We start from the raw sequence: 19,047 nt of genomic DNA on the forward strand, positions 1-19,047 counted from the left end.
TATATATAAACCTAAATCATAAATCCTAAATCCATATCTATCTATCGATCTATATATATATATATATATATATATATATATATATATATATATATATATATATATATATATATTATATATATACTAACTGGCCAACCTGGTGCTGCCCGGAAAAACTCTGAAGGACTCAGAAAAATTTTCCTGCATCTCCTCCGCAATGTTTTGTCGTGCTTTAAATAACCATGATAAATATAAATAAACATAAATATAAATAAACATATATATATATATAGAGAGAGAGAGAGAGAGATAGAGAGAGAGAGAGAGAGAGAGAGAGAGAGAGAGAGCAGAATGACCGACTTGCAGTGGCAAATATTCTTTACCCCGCTCCCACCAGAGAAGACCGTACCGACATTTCCCAGAGTGCAGCAGTTACCGTTTTTTAATTTAATCCCTGTTTGCAACATATACAATTACCCTCCATAAACGTAGATTCTGCAAATGCCTTTCGAAAAATATTTCCAAATGTAATATTTTATATTCCGCAATAACGAATTCCGAAGCTAAAAACGAAGCAGGAACTAACGAATTAATGAGGAAAACTGCATTTGAACAAATGAAAAAAATTAAACAACGTACATCATACACGGCAGGTTTAGCCAGTAGCTAATACACATGCACGGATGGTGGTGGATTTGTTTCGTACCGACTTTTAAAAATTATCAATACAGGTTGATTCAATGTTGATTTTATCAAGGTAATAAACAATTGCATTAATAATTATCATAAATTATGATCAAAGTTCACGTAAATTCTGATAAAAAATTGAAGTTGTAGGCTAAATTACACGGAAGTTCTTTATCTCCAAAGTTATGCCCATAACTACGAAGTTTTTTTTAGTAGATCAAGTGCTTGGATGTGATGATGGTAATACCTCAAGGTACTTATGAATTTGTATTTTATTGGCATGGTATAATTAAGATACGTTTGGTTTAAGATGGACACTGAAAAATTGCGGTAATTTCATCGCAAGTAATTTTCTTAATGAGGCGGTAGGTCTGCCTAGAAGCATTCGGTCTGCTAATACGCATGCGTGGATGGTGATGGATTTGTTTCGTCTCTTCAGTGGATTAGTTCTTAATCTCCAGAGTTGTGCCTATAACTACGAAGTTTTTTTCGTTGATTAAGTACTTAGATATGATGATGAAAATACCACAGGGTACTTAAGAATTTGTGTTTTATTGGCAGGATATGATTAAGATACGTTTGGCTTAGATGAACACTAAAAAAATGTGGTAATTTCGGCGCGAGTAATTTTTTAACGAGGGGGTTGTCTGTCACAGAAGCATTTGGTCTGTTACTACTTTTTTCCGTGGCGAGGATTATAAGGGCTGACTGGTGTGGTGGCAGAAGTTATATTTTGAATTAAATTGCTTTATGACTGAATGGAAGTTTATGACTGAATGGAAGTTTAATGACGTCACCAACAGAAAAGGTGGTGGTTTTCCGCCCAAGCTACTGGTGACTCCCATAAAGTTACTGAAGAACAGGTGAACAGCAAAGGTAAAAACGAAAATTTAATTTGTTTTGTCTGTGTTTGTATGTCTGTCACGGGGTAGGGGTTTGGTTTTGAGTTATAACCTTTCTGGGGTGACATAGAGGCCGTGTGCAAAAATTTTGTCTGGGTCTGTCAAGCAGTTCGGATTTCTATGGCAGACAAACATACAAACATTCACTTTTTTATATATATACGTATACACACACACACATATATATATATATATATGTAACGAACCGAGGTTTTCGGCCCTTAAGAAAAACACAGGATCTAGATGGAAATATTATTGGGGCTGCTCTGGCTAATCGACACTCGCACACACAAAGGAGGAGGAATAACAAAAATACAGGAGTTTGCTATAAAAATAGATTTATTAATATTAAAGTTAATAAAAATCTTAAACAAAAAAAACCATAACAAAATGAGCCAGGTCCGGGCCACGAAACACAAAAATAAAGCAATATTACTTTATATCAAAAGAAGTACCAGCAGCAGTCGATACAAAAAAAAAGCCATCTCCAGCGAAGTCCACCAACTAACGACAACAGGCCGTAATATCACGACGTCCTGCTGCCGTCTCGCCAAAATACAAAGGACACGGGGCCACTGCACCCGAGCCAAAACTGCCGACAGGGTCTCCACCTGCGGCCAACAAACAAAATAAACTTATTGGGGCTGCTCTGGCTAATCGACAGCTCGCACACACAAAGAAGGAGGAATAACAAAAATACAGGAAATGGTTATAAAAATAGATTATTAATATTAAATCTTAATAAAAATCTATAACAAAAAATAAAGGCCATAACAAATGAGCCAGGTCCGGGCCACGAAACACAAAAATAAAGCAGTATTACTTTATATCAAAAAGAAGTACCAGCAGCAGTCGATACAAAAAAAAAAGCCATCTCCAGCGAAGTCCACAACTAACGACAACAGGCCGTAATATCACGACGTCCTGCTGCCGTCTCGCCAAAATACAAAGGACACGGGGCCACTGCACCGAGCCAAAACTGCCGACAGGGTCTCCACCTGCGGCCAACAAACAACCATCTTCGTTGGTGCGCTGCTCCAGCCTGGGCCCAAACATCGGCTGCCCAAGAAACGTCTTCAAAGTCGAACTGCTGCTGGTACTCAAAAAGTTCTCTTCCCCAAGAGAACAACCTGTTCACTGCTGCCCGAACCTGACTAAAGGTTGGCGCCACGCCAACACAGACGTAAACACTCCTGTGAAAATAAGAGGAGGGGGAGGATTAGCCAAACAAACAAACTACCATAACGCCCATAAAACATCCAAAGATCCTAATAATATATATATCATATATATATATATATATATATATATATATATATATATATATATATATATATATATATATATATATATATATATATATATATACTATACACATACACACATACAAGGGTCACAGCATGCTATGATAGCTTTAAGATCGATGGAAATCATGATAATACTGCATAAAGCATTTTATCACTTGGGATGAGAGGTGAGCAAATATTATTCACACACAAGCTTCAGTATTTAACTAACGGACTGATTCGCTTTCAGAAAGCTCAAGACAATGCTCATCAAATTCTTTATCCACTTCCTCCTGCTGTCTCCAAAGCACTTTGGTGTTGAAGCATCAAGTGGTGGAACCTATCTAAAGGTGAGATTGAATTCATTTCATTAACTGTCCTCTTATCCACCTACCAATCAGACTGACTTGCCAAGCTTCTTGAGTCACTCTTGTGATTACAATCTTATGAACAAGCATTTTGAACGTATCCATCTTTAGGTATCTCTTTGAGAAAGCTACATTTGTTAGGTTAACAGTTTTGACTACATCTAATAATGGATTTGTCATATTCAGATTAGGCTGGTTCCTAATGAACTTGAGCCTCATTACCACAAAAGAACATAACTTATTACATTATAATGAATGATTGCATTTTCATTATGATATTGTACTTATTACTGATTTCACTGGTACGAGAATTAATAATGCTGTCACTATAATAAAAATTGCCCTTACAGGTCGTAAGCAGATTCCCATCTGGCATGGATAACTGTCTTCTACAAACCGTCCCACTTCATTCTGCTCTCAGCAAGAGTATCGAATGCGCCAGTTTCTGCCTACTGAACCCTATTTGCCGTTTGTTCTGCATTAAAGGTAGGTTATATTCTTCTCTTTGATAACTTGCGTAGCTCTTCAACGGATTTACCGGCTTGTTTCATAAAAATTTGTGGTCATTTTTAATGATAACAGTTGGTAATATGTTTACTTCACCGCTGTTATGCTGATCAAAGCAAATATGAAAAGTTTGGGTGTGGTCATTGCTTATATGTCTGGCTGTTAACCGTGATTGCTAGACTGTTGGTCTTTCATTGGGAACCGATGGGTGCGTGGACCTCTGGACTACAATCTCATATTAAGAGTTTCATGAATTAGTCTCTTTTTTTTCATAAAATGCTTTTAATTTTTTAATATCCGAGTATTCTGTGTCTTTGGATTTGTTCACCGTTATTTGCTAGATATTTTTTCAGTGCTTACTTTATTTCCTCCTCTTTCGTTTCTTGATTGTTTTTACTATTTTTGAAAGATTTTCTTCTTTATATACAATACAGTTTGCAAGCTGCATTTCTTCCAGTTAACATGAAAACGATAACATGGTAAAGTGCAAGAGTTCATGTCATCCCGTCCAGTATTGATAGCACGATATCGTTCTCCATAAGACCGTTTGGATATAGAACAACGATGTAAACAATGAACACATTCTTTGCAAAGACCATTGAAACAAACTGTTAAAAAGGCGCTGGTGTTGCAAAATTGATTTAACGATTGCTTTCATTACTCCAGCATTAGCAGCAACATGTTCCAAAAACAACTTTACGTTTTCGCCTATATCTCATCGCAGGCGATGAATGCACTCTCTTCAAGACCTTTGTGACAGCCGAATACAATGGCACTGCCCAGGATTCCTTTGGCTTTACCTCATGTTACACGTCGTGGTTTTATCGTAACAACCTGGCACCTGGAGCAGTGGTTACGATGCCGTCGATTTATTCCGTGAATAACGCTGAATACCAGGCCACCAACGGGTATTACTGCTATAAATATGATTCCTGTAGTGTCACCAAAATCATGAGTAACCCCTGGTGGAAGGCCGATCTCCAGAAGGAGTATTTCGTCTCAGCCCTCATCGTGAAACCGAGAGACGACAACTTCGACTTCAACAACATCGAAATACGATTTGGAAATTCGCCTACAATCAGCCAGAACCCAGTATTTGACACATACCCGGGATCGACACCTCCAGCCGGAACTGTTCTTACTTTTAAGCCTCCGAACCCTATAGAAGGAAGGTACCTCTCCTTCCAGTCACTTAATACAAATGCCGCTTTTTCCATGTGCGAGGTGCAGATCATTGAGGCCTAACGGATGCAATAAATTATGGCGGTCATCAATGAAACTGAACGTGTGCACTGAAACCAGAGACTGAAGAGTCTTGGAACCTATGGTGTATAGAATGATGCTAGAAAATGCTCGCACACACTATGTGAGAGATCTTAATAAGGAATACTTAATAGGGACAATTTTCAATGCCACCTTATCGTATTTTTAGGATTTATTTATATTAGACATGGCAACTTGTGAATGTTTGGTGTCGCCAGAGCGAGTTGTAGATCTCTTTCTTCGATACTAGGGCAATTTCGAGTCTTCGACAGTAGGAAAATGTCCAAAGTGAATTTTACAGATAGGGGAGACTTGGGTAGTTGTCCTCAGTTTTTCACAAGCTGTCAGCCTCCATTTTCAAGAACTTTGGGTTTAAGGACTATTTATCCTTGAAAAGACCATGCAAGTGTTCTGTTCCTAGTGCAAATAACATTCACGAGGTAGAAATTCAGTTTTACTAATTTGATCGATAAAATTTCCTTCTGCGCACCACCCAAACCGACACCAAACACGTTTTAAATTTTATCCTGTGGCTCCTGAAAGAAATCATTTATGTAATTTTTTTTAATAAAGAGCCTTTTCTATTTCTAAAATAGATTTCCTGCTTAATTTTAAAGTATTATTTACCAAATAAAGTACAGAACTTTACGAATAATGTAGTTCAACTTTGAGACTAAGAGAGAGAGAGAGAGAGAGAGAGAGAGAGAGAGAGAGAGAGAGAGAGAGAGAGAGAGAGAGAGAGAGAGAATTTTTATAGTAGGCTATATTCAAATAACATAGACTGTTCTATTATCAGATATTTAACACTCATAATAATAATAATAATAATAATAATAATAATAATAATAATAATAATAATAATAATAATAATAATAATAATAATATAATAATAATTTTTCTCTAGTCAGTTGTTTTCGTTCTATTTAACTTTAATTATTTTGTTATCAGGAGTATAATACTAAGCACTGCTTGCTTATTTATAATTACCTTAATTAGAAAGCCCGAGATGTGATTTTGTTCGTCAGGGACTATTTTTGGTGGAAGAATATCTGGGGAAAGTCATGGGTGAGGAGGTTTTCAAATTTGGGTATGGACGCCTCTTAGAACTGTGAGCTAAGCTGTTCTCCGTGCTGTAGGTGATGCCGAAGTTTGCCAGCGGATTCCTAAATTGGAATGGGATTTATCGGGGAGGTGTCAGGTGAGTTTTATTGATGATCAATAAGGAATCATTTGGGGGTATTATTATATAACAGCGAATTCTGTTTGGATGTGGAACACGGGACTTAGTGTCGAGCAGTAGGCTAATAATGGTGAGATGCTTGTGTGCTTTGCATAGGAATTGGTGAGATACAGCTAATAACTTGTTCCATATAAAAAAGAACTTATTTTTCATGTACTGTCCAGGCTTAATGGAAAAGAATCTTTGATTATACTCTTATATCCCAAGATTTACGATAGTGTTTTCCTTATTAGGCTGTGAGAGAACAATAGGCTATTGTGGGATCCATGCTTCAGGTTTAGGTGTTTCAGTGGGGAATCTATAGCGTGGTAAGTTTAATTCAATAATGACACTGTGTATGTAGTGTCCAATCCAATTTACAAGATGTCATTTGGCTTATTGTAATGAGGAAAAATGGGTTTTAAACTGAGGTGCATATAAGCTATGGTTTAACTTTGTCAATTATTAGGTTAGTTAAGGATGTATTTTAATGTTTTCTAATTCAAAGGTTTATGTAAATCAATTTTGTGTTTACTATCGATACTGATTATTTGTAATATTTCAGTACCTGCACCTGTTTATAACAAAGAAATGAAGTTCATCATGTGTGTGTGTGTATCTTTCAACTCCCCATTAGCTGAGACATCCATGCACGCCTGCATTAACTTGCACTCATGGCATTCTTGAAGAGAATTTCTTAGAGTCTCTGAAACCCGTTCTTTGCTGTCATTCGCCAACCTGTTTTAGGAGCGTGGCTTTTGCTGAACGTGATATCGTGAAAATGTTCAAAGAAAGCCACCTTGGCACTTTGCATGGACTCAAAACTCATTAAACATGAGTATAATGCTTATCACTTACCTTGCATTAAAATTTCCCATTCTCGTCGATTTATGTGATTGACTCTCATCGATTTCTTAATCCATCGCCCCCCGCTCTGGACTTGTATAACGCACTCGAAGACTTTCAGGTAAAAGGAAGGGATTGAGTCGTCGAGGTACACTCAAGAAGGCCGCAGTGGGAGCGTCCAAGTTTTGAGTCATTGCGTTGTCTTACAGGTAAGAATTCAAGTCGATTTTCTTTTAGATACTCAGAGTGAGACGAGACGGGCGACCGAGCTTACCTTGGACAGACAGAAACCAGATAAAATGAAGGGAAGCTATTGATCTGGGAAAACAATAGTTGGAAGCAGCATTGACTGTCCGATAAGATACCTGACGATGCAGTCTTCGAATGCATTATACAAACTACCTACTTTGCTTCCTCTGTACTGTGACTTGACTCGTCTCGCGTCCTCCCTTCAAGTATTGTATTTACTTACTAACACTGATGTGAATTAGTTTTTTCTGTTCTTCCAGCATCCCCATTAACATTTGCAGTTCCCACTTTCTGGTTTCCATGGAGGATTGGTTCGAGAATGATTGGCAACAGAAACATAAATCCAGAAAAATAAAATTGATAATATTATTGTGCCACCTCTCGTCGAACGGAGTCGTTAGAAGTTACTGTGTCGAGAGATCGAGACCCGGCGGTACCGATCCATTTGCCACTTAAAAAATTCCCCTTCGGTGATAATTCCCCATCCGGAATATTCCCGAAGTAGCGTGAATTGGACATTAAACGACATTTGTAGCTTCATGATTGTACATAAATCAACAGTGTGATAAAAATTTCATATATTATATTATATATATACGAGGGTAAGTCAAAAAGCTCCAGGAAAAATTGTTGAATGATGTATTTACACAGGAATGAAACAACCCAAATACTTGGTAAACAATTATCTGTGATGTAGTGATCCATATAGACTTGTTACCTCAGTCATCCTCTTGCTACCGTGGTGTTAACATCTGCTTCAGAAAAGTAACTTCTTGAACCCATGGAAAATAAAAATTTTGAGACGAGAGCTAACATCAAGTTCCTGACCAAGCTTGATTGGAAACCAGGAAAAATTATTGAAGCTTTGCAACAAGTTTATGGAGATTCTTCTCCATCTAAATCAGTTGTTTATGATTGGATAAAGCGATTTAAGGATGGTCAGGAGGACCTCAAAGACAACCAAAGAGGAAAGACCATCGACTGCAAAAAATGAAAGAATTGTGGCTTTGGTGCAGAATCTAGTGGATGAAGATCGTCGTTACTATCGATATGATAGCTAATGAAACTGGGATCTCCATGGTTCCGCATTTTCAATTTTAAATGAAAATCTTGGTTTGAGTAAAGTTTCAGCACGTTGGGTCCCAAAAGCGTTGCGCAAAGACCAACTGCATCAAAGAGCTGAACTTTCTCTTGCAGTTTTAACGAAGATTGAATCAAAGGAATCAGAGTTTTTGACCGGATTGTTACTGGAGATGAAACTTGGATCCATCAATATGACCCAGAAAGTAAAATTCAGTCAAAGCAATGGTTACCAAGAGGTTCAGCCGCACCAGTGAAGTTCAAAGTGGCGAGATCTGCCCAGAAGGTTATGGCAACAGTGTTTTGGGACTCCAAAGGAGTGATTTTGATTGATTTCCTTGAAGGACAAAAACAATCACCGGGAACTACTACAAAGGTGTTTTGCAAAAACTGAAGACTGCATTGGCTAAAAACGTCGAGGAAAGTTGCACCGCAGAATTTTGTTCCATCATGATAACGCTCCAGCACATTCATCAAGGGTTGCAAGAGAAGTCCTACGGAAATTTAGGTGGGAAACTCTTCCACATCCTCCTTATAGTCCTGATCTTGCTCCTTCAGATTTTTTCCTGTTCCCAAAACTCAAGGAACACTTAAGAGGAGTCCGTTTGAATCTTTGGATGCTGCTAAACATGCAGTTTCAACATGGTTTAATAGAAAGGCCCCAGATTTCTACAAAGAAGGGTTGCAGAGGTGGAAACAGCGCCTTATAGAGTTAGATGGTAGATATGTAGAAAAATGATGTTTGAATTTCCTTAAACAAAGAGTATATTGAATTTTTCCTGGAACTTTTTGACTTACCCTCGTATATATATATATATATATATATATATATATATATATATATATATATATATATATATATATATATACATATATATAAGTATATAAGTGTTTGAGTGTGTATGTATGTATTCCTCATGCATTAGAAGCAAGCCTAGGGGATTATTAGGACCCCTTCCATCCCCAAACTTCATTCGCCACTCTTGATGACTGTTACAATGGAAATGGTTAAAGAATAGGAAATTTCTGCTTTCTTACAATATATATATATATATATATATATATATATATATATATATATATATATATATAATAATTAAAAGAAATTGAAGCTGGAGTACTCTAATGAATTGCGAAGGTAAGCAGAGTGTTTGTAGGTAATTACGTTTTTTTTTACCTTTTGTTCTTTTAATACCTGAATATTTTTGTGCTTACTTACATATCATTATTCACTATAGCTCTTCATCTTATCTTCTCATTTTCTATCGTTTAATTTTCTCCTTTTTTATTTATCTGTCTATCTATTTATCTGTCTGTCTACCAGCTTAGTTTTCGCTGTACGTTTGCATTCATCATTCTTTTAATTAATTCCACTCTTTGTTTATGTAATCAAATTGTTTTACACCACAACGTTTCATTCCTTTGTATTTTCCTCTATCTATTATTTCTTATCCATAAGTAGTATTTATTCACTAATTCATGTCGTCGATGAATCCAGTTTTTGCTCTAGAATCCTTTTTTTACGCTTCAATGAATATTTCAATGTAATATTAAATAGTAATTAAAGATAAATTTTTTACGCTTCATTCGGTAGACAAATGAAATATTAAATTGTGACTAAATGAACAGTTTAAAAAAAAAATTTATGTCTAATTCGATAGACAAATAAAACATTAAATGGTAACAGAGGAACAGGATACCTCGATGCATATTTTTCTTAACGAAAATAAAGTTTTATCACCACAATAGATATTTGTCATAAGGGTATATAGGTCAAGAACGCGCGTACATAGAGAGAGAGAGAGAGAGAGAGCACTTATCAAGAACTGATACATGAACCCATCTTTCAAATTGTTACAAAAGAAGAATACGCCCAAGGATAGAGACAGACAGGAGCGAAGTGAACAAAAGGTAAGTTCTTTTATTTCGTGGCCTGAAATAAATGAGTAGTCAGTTATTGCCGCTGTGATTAAACTTCACAAGTATTAACAAGTATTCAGCAATTAAAGTTCACAAGTATTAACAAGTAGGCCTATTCAGCAAATAGCAGCGGATCGAACTGGATCGGAGGCTGGGTTGTAAATTAGACATTTCTAACCACAGTTCATAAGTCAAACAATTCTAAGAGCATTAGTCAAACATTTCTGAGGATTGGTCATAAACTAAACATTTCGGAAGATAGATCATGAATCCAAAATGTCTGGCTAGGCTATGAATCGAGCATTTCCAAGGATGGAGCATGCCAAACATTCCTGAAGCTAGCTTATAAGTCAAACATTTTTAAGGTTACGGCACGAGTCAAATATTTCTAAGCACCTTGGAATGAAGCTTTGACATGAAGCATGTTCGCGGTAAAAACGAATAGGATTTTAGCTTCGTAAAGAAAGGTTTTAAAACCACTTTATTTTACGGTGGGTCTGTTCCATACACTGCTGACCCTCGGTGATCGACAATAGTTGGTGCTGCGTTTGCCGTGAAACTAGCAACAACAAAAAAAAAAAAAAAAAAAAAAAATAAAATAAAATAAAAAATGCAAGAAAAACGAAATAACGCACGCCAGGTAGTAACATGTTAGCCACAAGAAATTGAACAACATCAAGCCTAGCCGTTACCTGGATGGGTGGCTATTAAAGTAGGCCAGAAGACGTTGGGAAACAAGCTCCCGTGACCTTCTAAAGCAGCCAGAATCGAGAACCAGCGAAAGGAAGTCACGCCATGTACTATGTTCCCTCTCACGCTAAGGTACAGCTCGCCCTCGGATTTGCCTTCCATTAACCACAAATTTTTGCTTCAGAATCATGCAAGAAAGAAATCAGCTAACTAGAATTTTTACAACTACGGCAAGACATAAGTTCTGTTTTCGAAATGCCCAGTTCATATTATAAATATTATATAAGAATATAATATATATATATATATATGTGTGTGTGTGTGTAAATGTACATACATATATATATATATATATATATATATATTGTGTGTATGTATATGTATATATATATATATATATATATATATATATATATATATATATATATATATATATATATATATATATAATCAACATCAAGCCGTTTCCCTTAAGACTGGTTGTTCACGGAAAAACTACATAAATGTCACTGCTATCTACATACTATTACTCTTGAATCCCAGATGAACCCCCTTTTTGGTAAAAGTCTTATAACAGTAACACATATATATGTATATGGGACCCGGGTTCGTTTTCCACTAACAGACATCATAATATCTTGGTATTTCTAGCACTTAGATCTTAAGGCTTTGTAGTGACAAGCGTATCCAAAAAAGCGTGAAGAATTCGAGAAGTTAAGAGGGCATTGTGGCTATTACAATTACATATGTATCTGGTAAAATATATATATATATATATATATATATATATATATATATATATATATATATATATATATATATATATATATATATCGACAGGGTAACAAAGGAAAGCACAGAGCATTTCATGATTTATTGTGCCGACGTTTCACAAACCATCTCGGTTGCATTTTCAAGGCTGTAAAAATTTGAACACCACATTACTCGTAATAACTCTTAGAATATTTCGACAAAATATATAGATTTATTACATTGACATCCCCAGTAAAAGTAAAATATAGCAGAATAGTGAAATTTAAAAAAAACACATCAGAATACAAAGAGATATAGAAAAAACTCAAGAACGTAAAAAACTTTAAAAATATGTAAAAAAAAAGACGTAAAATAATCTTGACACCACTGGTTACATCAATATATTTAAAGTGAGACAAAATAAAATTAGTAAAAAAACCAGCAGTAAAAAAAAAGTAATGGTCAAAATAAAATTGATACAGCTAAAAGAAGAAACATAAAAACGCAAAAACACTACGGAGTAAAACACCCACCCAGCGGGCAGCTTCAAAGAGACTAAAACAGAAGAACCCTCAGAGACCGAGAAACGAAAGACGAAGTGCAACGGGCCATTACTTAATGTACAATTGGATGGAGGAATTCTGCGAGTTTAACGACGGAACTAGCTTTTTTATCATTATGGACTCTAAGACGTGAAGTTCGTTTTCATTTTGTACGTGTCCTATGATTTGGAAATCTTTGGCCTCTATGTGTGTTTTACAGATCTTTGAGTGATTCCGAATATTTGATTGTTCTGGATTGGACAGTCTACTCCCTGTCCTCCTAAAACTTACTCCTCTATGAAAGTCCAAGCGAACTTTTAGTAGCCTTTTTGTACATCCCACATAGGTCCCTCGACTACATCTAGGGCAAATATATTTGTATACAACGTTGGATGTAAACATTGGACTCAGCTTGTCTTTGTCTTAGGAATAAGTTTCAAGTTTAAGGCTGGTAGTTCCTTGTGTATTATATCAATTAGCTTGGACTCTCATAGAGGAGTAAGTTTTAGGACAGGGAATAGACTGTCCAATCCAGAACAATCAAATATTCGGAATCACTCAAAGATCTGTAAAACACACATAGAGGCCAAAGATTTCCAAATCATAGGACACGTACAAAATGAAAACGAACTTCACGTCTTAGAGTCCATAATGATAAAAAAGCTAGTTCCGTCGTTAAACTCGCAGAATTCCTCCATCCAATTGTACATTAAGTAATGGCCCGTTGCACTTCGTCTTTCGTTTCTCGGTCTCTGAGGGTTCTTCTGTTTTAGTCTCTCTTTGAAGCTGCCCGCTGGGTGGGTGTTTTACTCCGTAGTGTTTTTGTGTTTTTATGTTTCTTCTTTTAGCTGTATCAATTTTATTTTGACCTTTACTTTTTTTTTACTGCTGGTTTTTTACTAATTTTATTTTGTCTCACTTTAAATATATTGATATAACCATCGATGTCAAGATGATTTTACGTCTTTTCTTTTTACATATTTTTTAAGTTTTTTACGTTCTTGAGTTTTTTTCTATATCTCTTTGTATTCTGATGTGTTTTTTTTAAATTTCACTGTTCTGCTATATTTTACTTTTACTGGGGATGTCAATGTAATAAATCTATATATTTTGTCGAAATATTCTAAGAGTTATTACGAGTAATATGGTGTTCAACTTTTTACAGCCTTGAAAATGCAACCGAGATGGTTTGTGAAACATCGGCGCAATAAATCATGAAAATGCTCTGTGCTCTCCCTCGTTACCCCGTCGATGTGGTTTGAGCAGTGGCTCCTGTTATGATTGTATTTATTTAATTTAATGATTTACACGACGAAATCATTAAATTAGGTTATTATTGTGAAAACAATTGTTTTCCCCGTAAACCCTTTCTCAGGTACTTAAATAAAATACTCTACAGGAAAATGGTACCTCCTATCTCTATCAGCACTGTTCCCAAACTAAAACTGTATGCGAGTTTTCCGGTTCTACATAATGACAATTTCAGAAAAAAAGCTAAATGATATAATACACAAGGAACTACCAGCCCTAAACTTGAAACTTATTCCTAAGAACCCAGTCACCATTGGTTCTCTGTTCATATACAAAGACAAGCCGAGTCCAATGTTTACTTCCAACGTTGTATACAAATATATTTGCCCTAGATGTAGTCGAGAGACCTATGTGGGATGTACAAAAAGGCTACTAAAAGTACGCGTGGACTCTCAAAGAGGAGTAAATTTTAGGACAGGGAGTAGACTGTCCAATCCAGACCAATCAAATATTCGGAATCACTCAAAGATCTGTAAAACACACATAGAGGCCAAAGATTTCCAAATCATAGGATACGTACAAAATGAAAACGAACTTCACGTCTTAGAGTCCATAATGATAAAAAAGCTAGTTCCGTCGTTAAACTCGCAGAATTCCTCCATCCAATTGTACATTAAGTAATGGCCCGTTGCACTTCGTCTTTCGTTTCTCGGTCTCTGAGGGTTCTTCTGTTTTAGTCTCTCTTTGAAGCTGCCCGCTGGGTGGGTGTTTTACTCCGTAGTGTTTTTGCGTTTTTATGTTTCTTCTTTTAGCTGTATCAATTTTATTTTGACCATTACTTTTTTTTTACTGCTGGTTTTTTTACTAATTTTATTTTGTCTCACTTTAAATATATTGATGTAACCAGTGGTGTCAAGATTATTTTAAGTCTTTTTTTTACATATTTTTAAAGTTTTTTACGTTCTTGAGTTTTTTTCTATATCTCTTTGTATTCTGATGTATTTTTTTTTATTTCATTATTCTGCTATATTTTACTTTTACTGGGGATGTCAATGTAATAAATCTATATATTTTGTCGAAATATTCTAAGAGTTATTACGAGTAAACGAGTAATATGGTGTTAAAATTTTTACAGCCTTGAAAATGCAACCGAGATGGTTTGTGAAACGTCGGCACAATAAATCATGAAAATGCTCTGTGCTTTCCGTTGTTACCCGTCGATGTGGTTTAAGCAGTGGCTCCTGTTATGAGTGTGTGTGTATATATATATATATATATATATATATATATATATATATATATATATATATATATATATATATATATATATATATATATATATATGAACAGAAATTGAAATACAAAAAATTAAGATTTTTTCAAGGTAAATTTTAAAAAATTACAAATAATAAAATTAAAGAATGAAAAGGTTATAGAAAATGGACAATAAAAATTAAAATAAAAAGATGAAAAAATCTAAAATATAAATAAATGATATATGTAACAATTCAACTATTCTTAGTATCAAGAAATAATAACATAGTTGGTAAAATGGTATCTACTAATATATCCTACTCTCACTTTGGGACATAAAAGGCCATTACTCCCATTAACATGCAAATTAAAAGTCGAGCCCTAAGTGGTTTTGCTCGAATGAAAATAGGAATAACGAGGAAAAGTTATACGAGTAACGCTCCACGTATCACACCATGCACGTATGTCATTATGCGTTCTTTGTTTCCTGGAGACGCTGGGAGCCCATATTCAATCAAAAAAGGGTGATATTTTGAGACACACCTAGCGCAGATTCCGACATTAACGTACGTACATTACGCTACAATATTCTGTATCACTTTACGAAATATATCGTTCAGATCTTATTTCTTTTTTACATTCCATATATTAATTAGTTTGAGAAAAACTTTTTATAATATGAAAACTGCGATCAACTATAACAAGTAACAAATAAAACTCCAAGAAAATTCCCTGTTTTAAGGAGGTTTTTAAGTGTTTTGTCCGAATCATTACGAAATATTTCATTATGTACATGAACAGGCCTACCAACCATGTTATCAGAGAATTATCTGTATGAAGAGTGTTCTGTTAAAAGAATGTTATTTTACGCAAATAAATCATAGGATGGTGGAGGTTAGCTTATCTGGTTTTCTCAGATTATCAGCTGTTTAAAGAAAGAATTTTATTTTAATTTGTCAAATAGGGTATAATTATCAAAATTATTTAATAATTTACGACTTCCTTACACTAAATAAATTTCGCTTGACTGAAGGGTAGTGAAATGCATTGAAGTGTGAAGTGAGGTTGGTACGCCTGGAACGCCAAATGATGAGGGGACCAGTGATGATGCACGATAACTTATAAATCTTACATAATGTCAATTTTCTTTAAGACAGCATAAAAAAAAAGTCGAATTGACGTTGCTTTTGGGGTCATACTAAATATTAGAACGTGAATAGCATTCATGAACTGAAGCTGGGTAGAGTTGCTGAATGTATGAAATAAACTTAATTTACTGTTGTTTTTTCTTTTATTATGTTCGTAATGCTCTATTAACTTATCTTTTGTTGTTGTTCTTTATTTATATTGGTTTTATTGGTTAATTATTTTTCTGAATGAAATTTTTTTTTAAGTTACGTTTCAACTCGATTTCTTACGAACTATTTTTGTTGTAAATTATATAAAGAAACAGATCATTTTTGTGTTCCTGTTTTACCTCACCATGAAGAGTATAAATATTTTTCTCTCAAGGTTTGAATAATTTAGTCCTCAAGCATACCGACTCAGAATTAGCCCAAATGGGCAATTTTAGGATGTCAGTCAGCACTGTAATGATCAATTATATATTTACATAACGACTGTAAAAGAATACATTATTGATAATAAAAATCTAACAGCACATAGTTGATATTCAGCATCCTTCTATATTTTGCCTATGAATATAAACAAAATCTAATAAATAGTAGTGAATACTTTTGTTTTAATGCAGTATACGCAAAACATATGGGCCCACAAATTTGGGTGGTAAAATAAAACCCTCTTCAGACGAAAAAAAAATGGTATAGGCTGAGTCACAAGAAAAAAAATTAATAACACGATTCTTAAAAAAATAATAAGAAAATAAAGAACAATAATAAACTTAATTTCCTTTAAATGGAATGTTATTTAGTTAAACTTCCAGGATACTAACTGCTCGCATGATATCCATTAGCAAATGATTCATTCGTTGGTTTGAGGTTAGGCCAGCCTTGTTCCAGCACAGGCATTTGCTCTGGTGACAACCCGTAACCAAGCTACTGAGTAATCATCAGTTATCATGGCACATGATACGCCTGCACTGCCTGGCAAAAGGTTGCCAGGTACTGCTTGCTGAATACTACCATTTGCCTTCCGTCTGAAACATTAAGGGAACTGATGCAATATTTTGTATCCCTATCGCACAATACATTATGTTTACCTAAAGCATAGATTTATTGTTAATAACCACAATGAAAGCTTGTCGATTTCCTCGTCCCTTTTCGGATAATCCTGTTATTCTATGTCTAAATCTGAGTGGGATATAAACGAAGAAAATCTCCCACTCGATGAAAGGATTCGTGCCAGTGTACACAAGGTTCCCGTACACGATGTCTTCATGGCATAGTAACCCCCCGCCCCCCCAACCCCACCCCAAAAGTGTGACGAAGTCGAGAAGTTAGGAATTTATTGTAGCTCCAAGCTATATCAAATGCAAATGTCCAGTAGATCATATTTTATTGTAGTATATATCTTACGGAATTTGTGAAGAATACTATCATCAAATTTAGAAAATGATACAAACTCTCGGTATTTTTTATAAAATGAAACGTAAATAACAAAAACAGATATCCAAACAGCTTAAATGTTACTCGTGGGGATGTAGCATGCAGAAGAGCTTTGGTTATAGTTAGTTTCTCAAATCCTGAGAATTTGTAAAACTTCATTTTCAATTCGAATACAAAGCGAGTAAGCTCAAAGACAGACATTGTTTCAGTGAGCATTGAAAAACCAGTTTAGGGGAGATTTGTTTTCTCAATGGGTACGGAATGTCATGAAGGTCAGTAAGAACGTGTTGGGGTGCCATAAATGCAAGACTTTTTCCTTTACACTGGAATGGTCACCAAGCTTCTTTTTCTCTTCTTCTTGAAATGACAGTCATTACTCAGTCAATGGACCTTGAACGGTTCTTACCTGAAATTTCATGCTTTTTATTTGAGTGTTTAAGTTCTAAGATCATTTTGTTTTGTCTATTTGGTATTAGGGTAAAGTTCATCCTGGATCTGAGGGATTACAGGCTCTGTATTTGACTTCCATATCAGATGGGAGGAAACGCTGCCTAGATCAGGCAGGCGGAACAACAAACATCCCACAAGCTTTCAGAACAATGAAGTTGGACTTTTTGAGAGGCATAACCTACAACTTGCTGCTTAAGTGATAAATTTGATATAATAACATAAATCTTATTATTAGAAAATTTTTCTCATCGGATAACAAAAAATATTACTTTATTTTTAATTTTATTTTAATTAGGGGAAAGTACAGGAAGACTGGGAGATGAGCAATTATCCAGGGACCAGTGCCCAGTGGGCGACAAATGGGGAGCAATAATTGTCCCAGGGTCATTATCCAGGGGGCGGGGCCAGATATTCTAAACCATTTATTCATACTTATATTTGTGCAGCGTAAGTCAAATGCAGCAAAGTTTCACAAAATGACTTAGGAGATAATTATTCTACGTCTCGTTTTTTAGAGTGAATTTTGTATTAAAGAAATTGTTCTCCATTACGAATATAATGGCGCTTCCCAAGGGGCATGGAAGCTATAATCTTGAAATGTGGAGTTCCTAAGCCAAACAGAAAACCACTAGGACAATTAATATATTTTTATCTTTTTATTGCATTTTTATTAATTTATTAACTTATTTTTTCTTCTCAATAAGTGAGATCTCTTCTTTCTGTATGTCCCTTTACCTTCTCTGATTTCCTAATGAGCACCATATTCTTTGAGAGCTTGAATTTCAAGTCAATGGACCCAATGGGCTTGCTCCATATGAAAAGGGTTCATTTTCTTAATAATAATAATAATAATAATAATAATAATAATAATACTAAGACTGCTGTACGGGGTTATTATTTGGTGGTATAGTACCTGTCGATGCCATGGAGACCAGTATGTGAAAGTAAGGGCTCTAACCTTGAAGTTATAAACATACGCTACGTACTACTTGTTGCCAGTAATTGCACTTCTCAACACGAATTCTGAAAACAGAATTCGATTTGATAAGAAACACGCGAGTACGAGAAATATTTAAAAGCTTGCGTGTTTTCATTCGTTTTACAATCTTCAAGGAAAAGAGAGTGAGACTTGAGAAAGGAGCGTGACTTCTGTTTTATTTATTTTCTTATTTCAGCCATGGTCAATGAAATTTTTTTGTATTCTTTTCAACCGGGGCTCCTGTTTCACATTTTCTAC

At 35.1% G+C, this 19,047-nt stretch overlaps 2 protein-coding genes across 3 annotated transcripts in view; one reads left to right on the forward strand and one right to left on the reverse strand.

Moving 5' to 3' along the window:
• Positions 1-19,047, reverse strand: part of mRpL49 (mitochondrial ribosomal protein L49) — a 398,706-nt gene that overhangs the window by 268,612 nt on the left and 111,047 nt on the right. The window lies entirely within an intron of this gene.
• LOC136851094 (fucolectin-6-like) lies at positions 4,588-4,974 on the forward strand. The gene has a single exon (XM_067125065.1). It carries the CDS (start codon positions 4,588-4,590, stop codon positions 4,972-4,974), a length of 387 nt encoding a protein of 128 aa, XP_066981166.1.

This window comes from Macrobrachium rosenbergii, chromosome 23 (genome assembly GCF_040412425.1).
Source record: "Macrobrachium rosenbergii isolate ZJJX-2024 chromosome 23, ASM4041242v1, whole genome shotgun sequence".
NCBI classification, from domain to species: Eukaryota; Metazoa; Arthropoda; class Malacostraca; order Decapoda; family Palaemonidae; genus Macrobrachium; species Macrobrachium rosenbergii.

Bases quoted from the DNA above. Each gene is read 5' to 3' on its own strand.
- LOC136851094 (XM_067125065.1), top strand. From the start codon at position 4,588: ATGCCGTCGATTTATTCCGTGAATAACGCTGAATACCAGGCCACCAAC.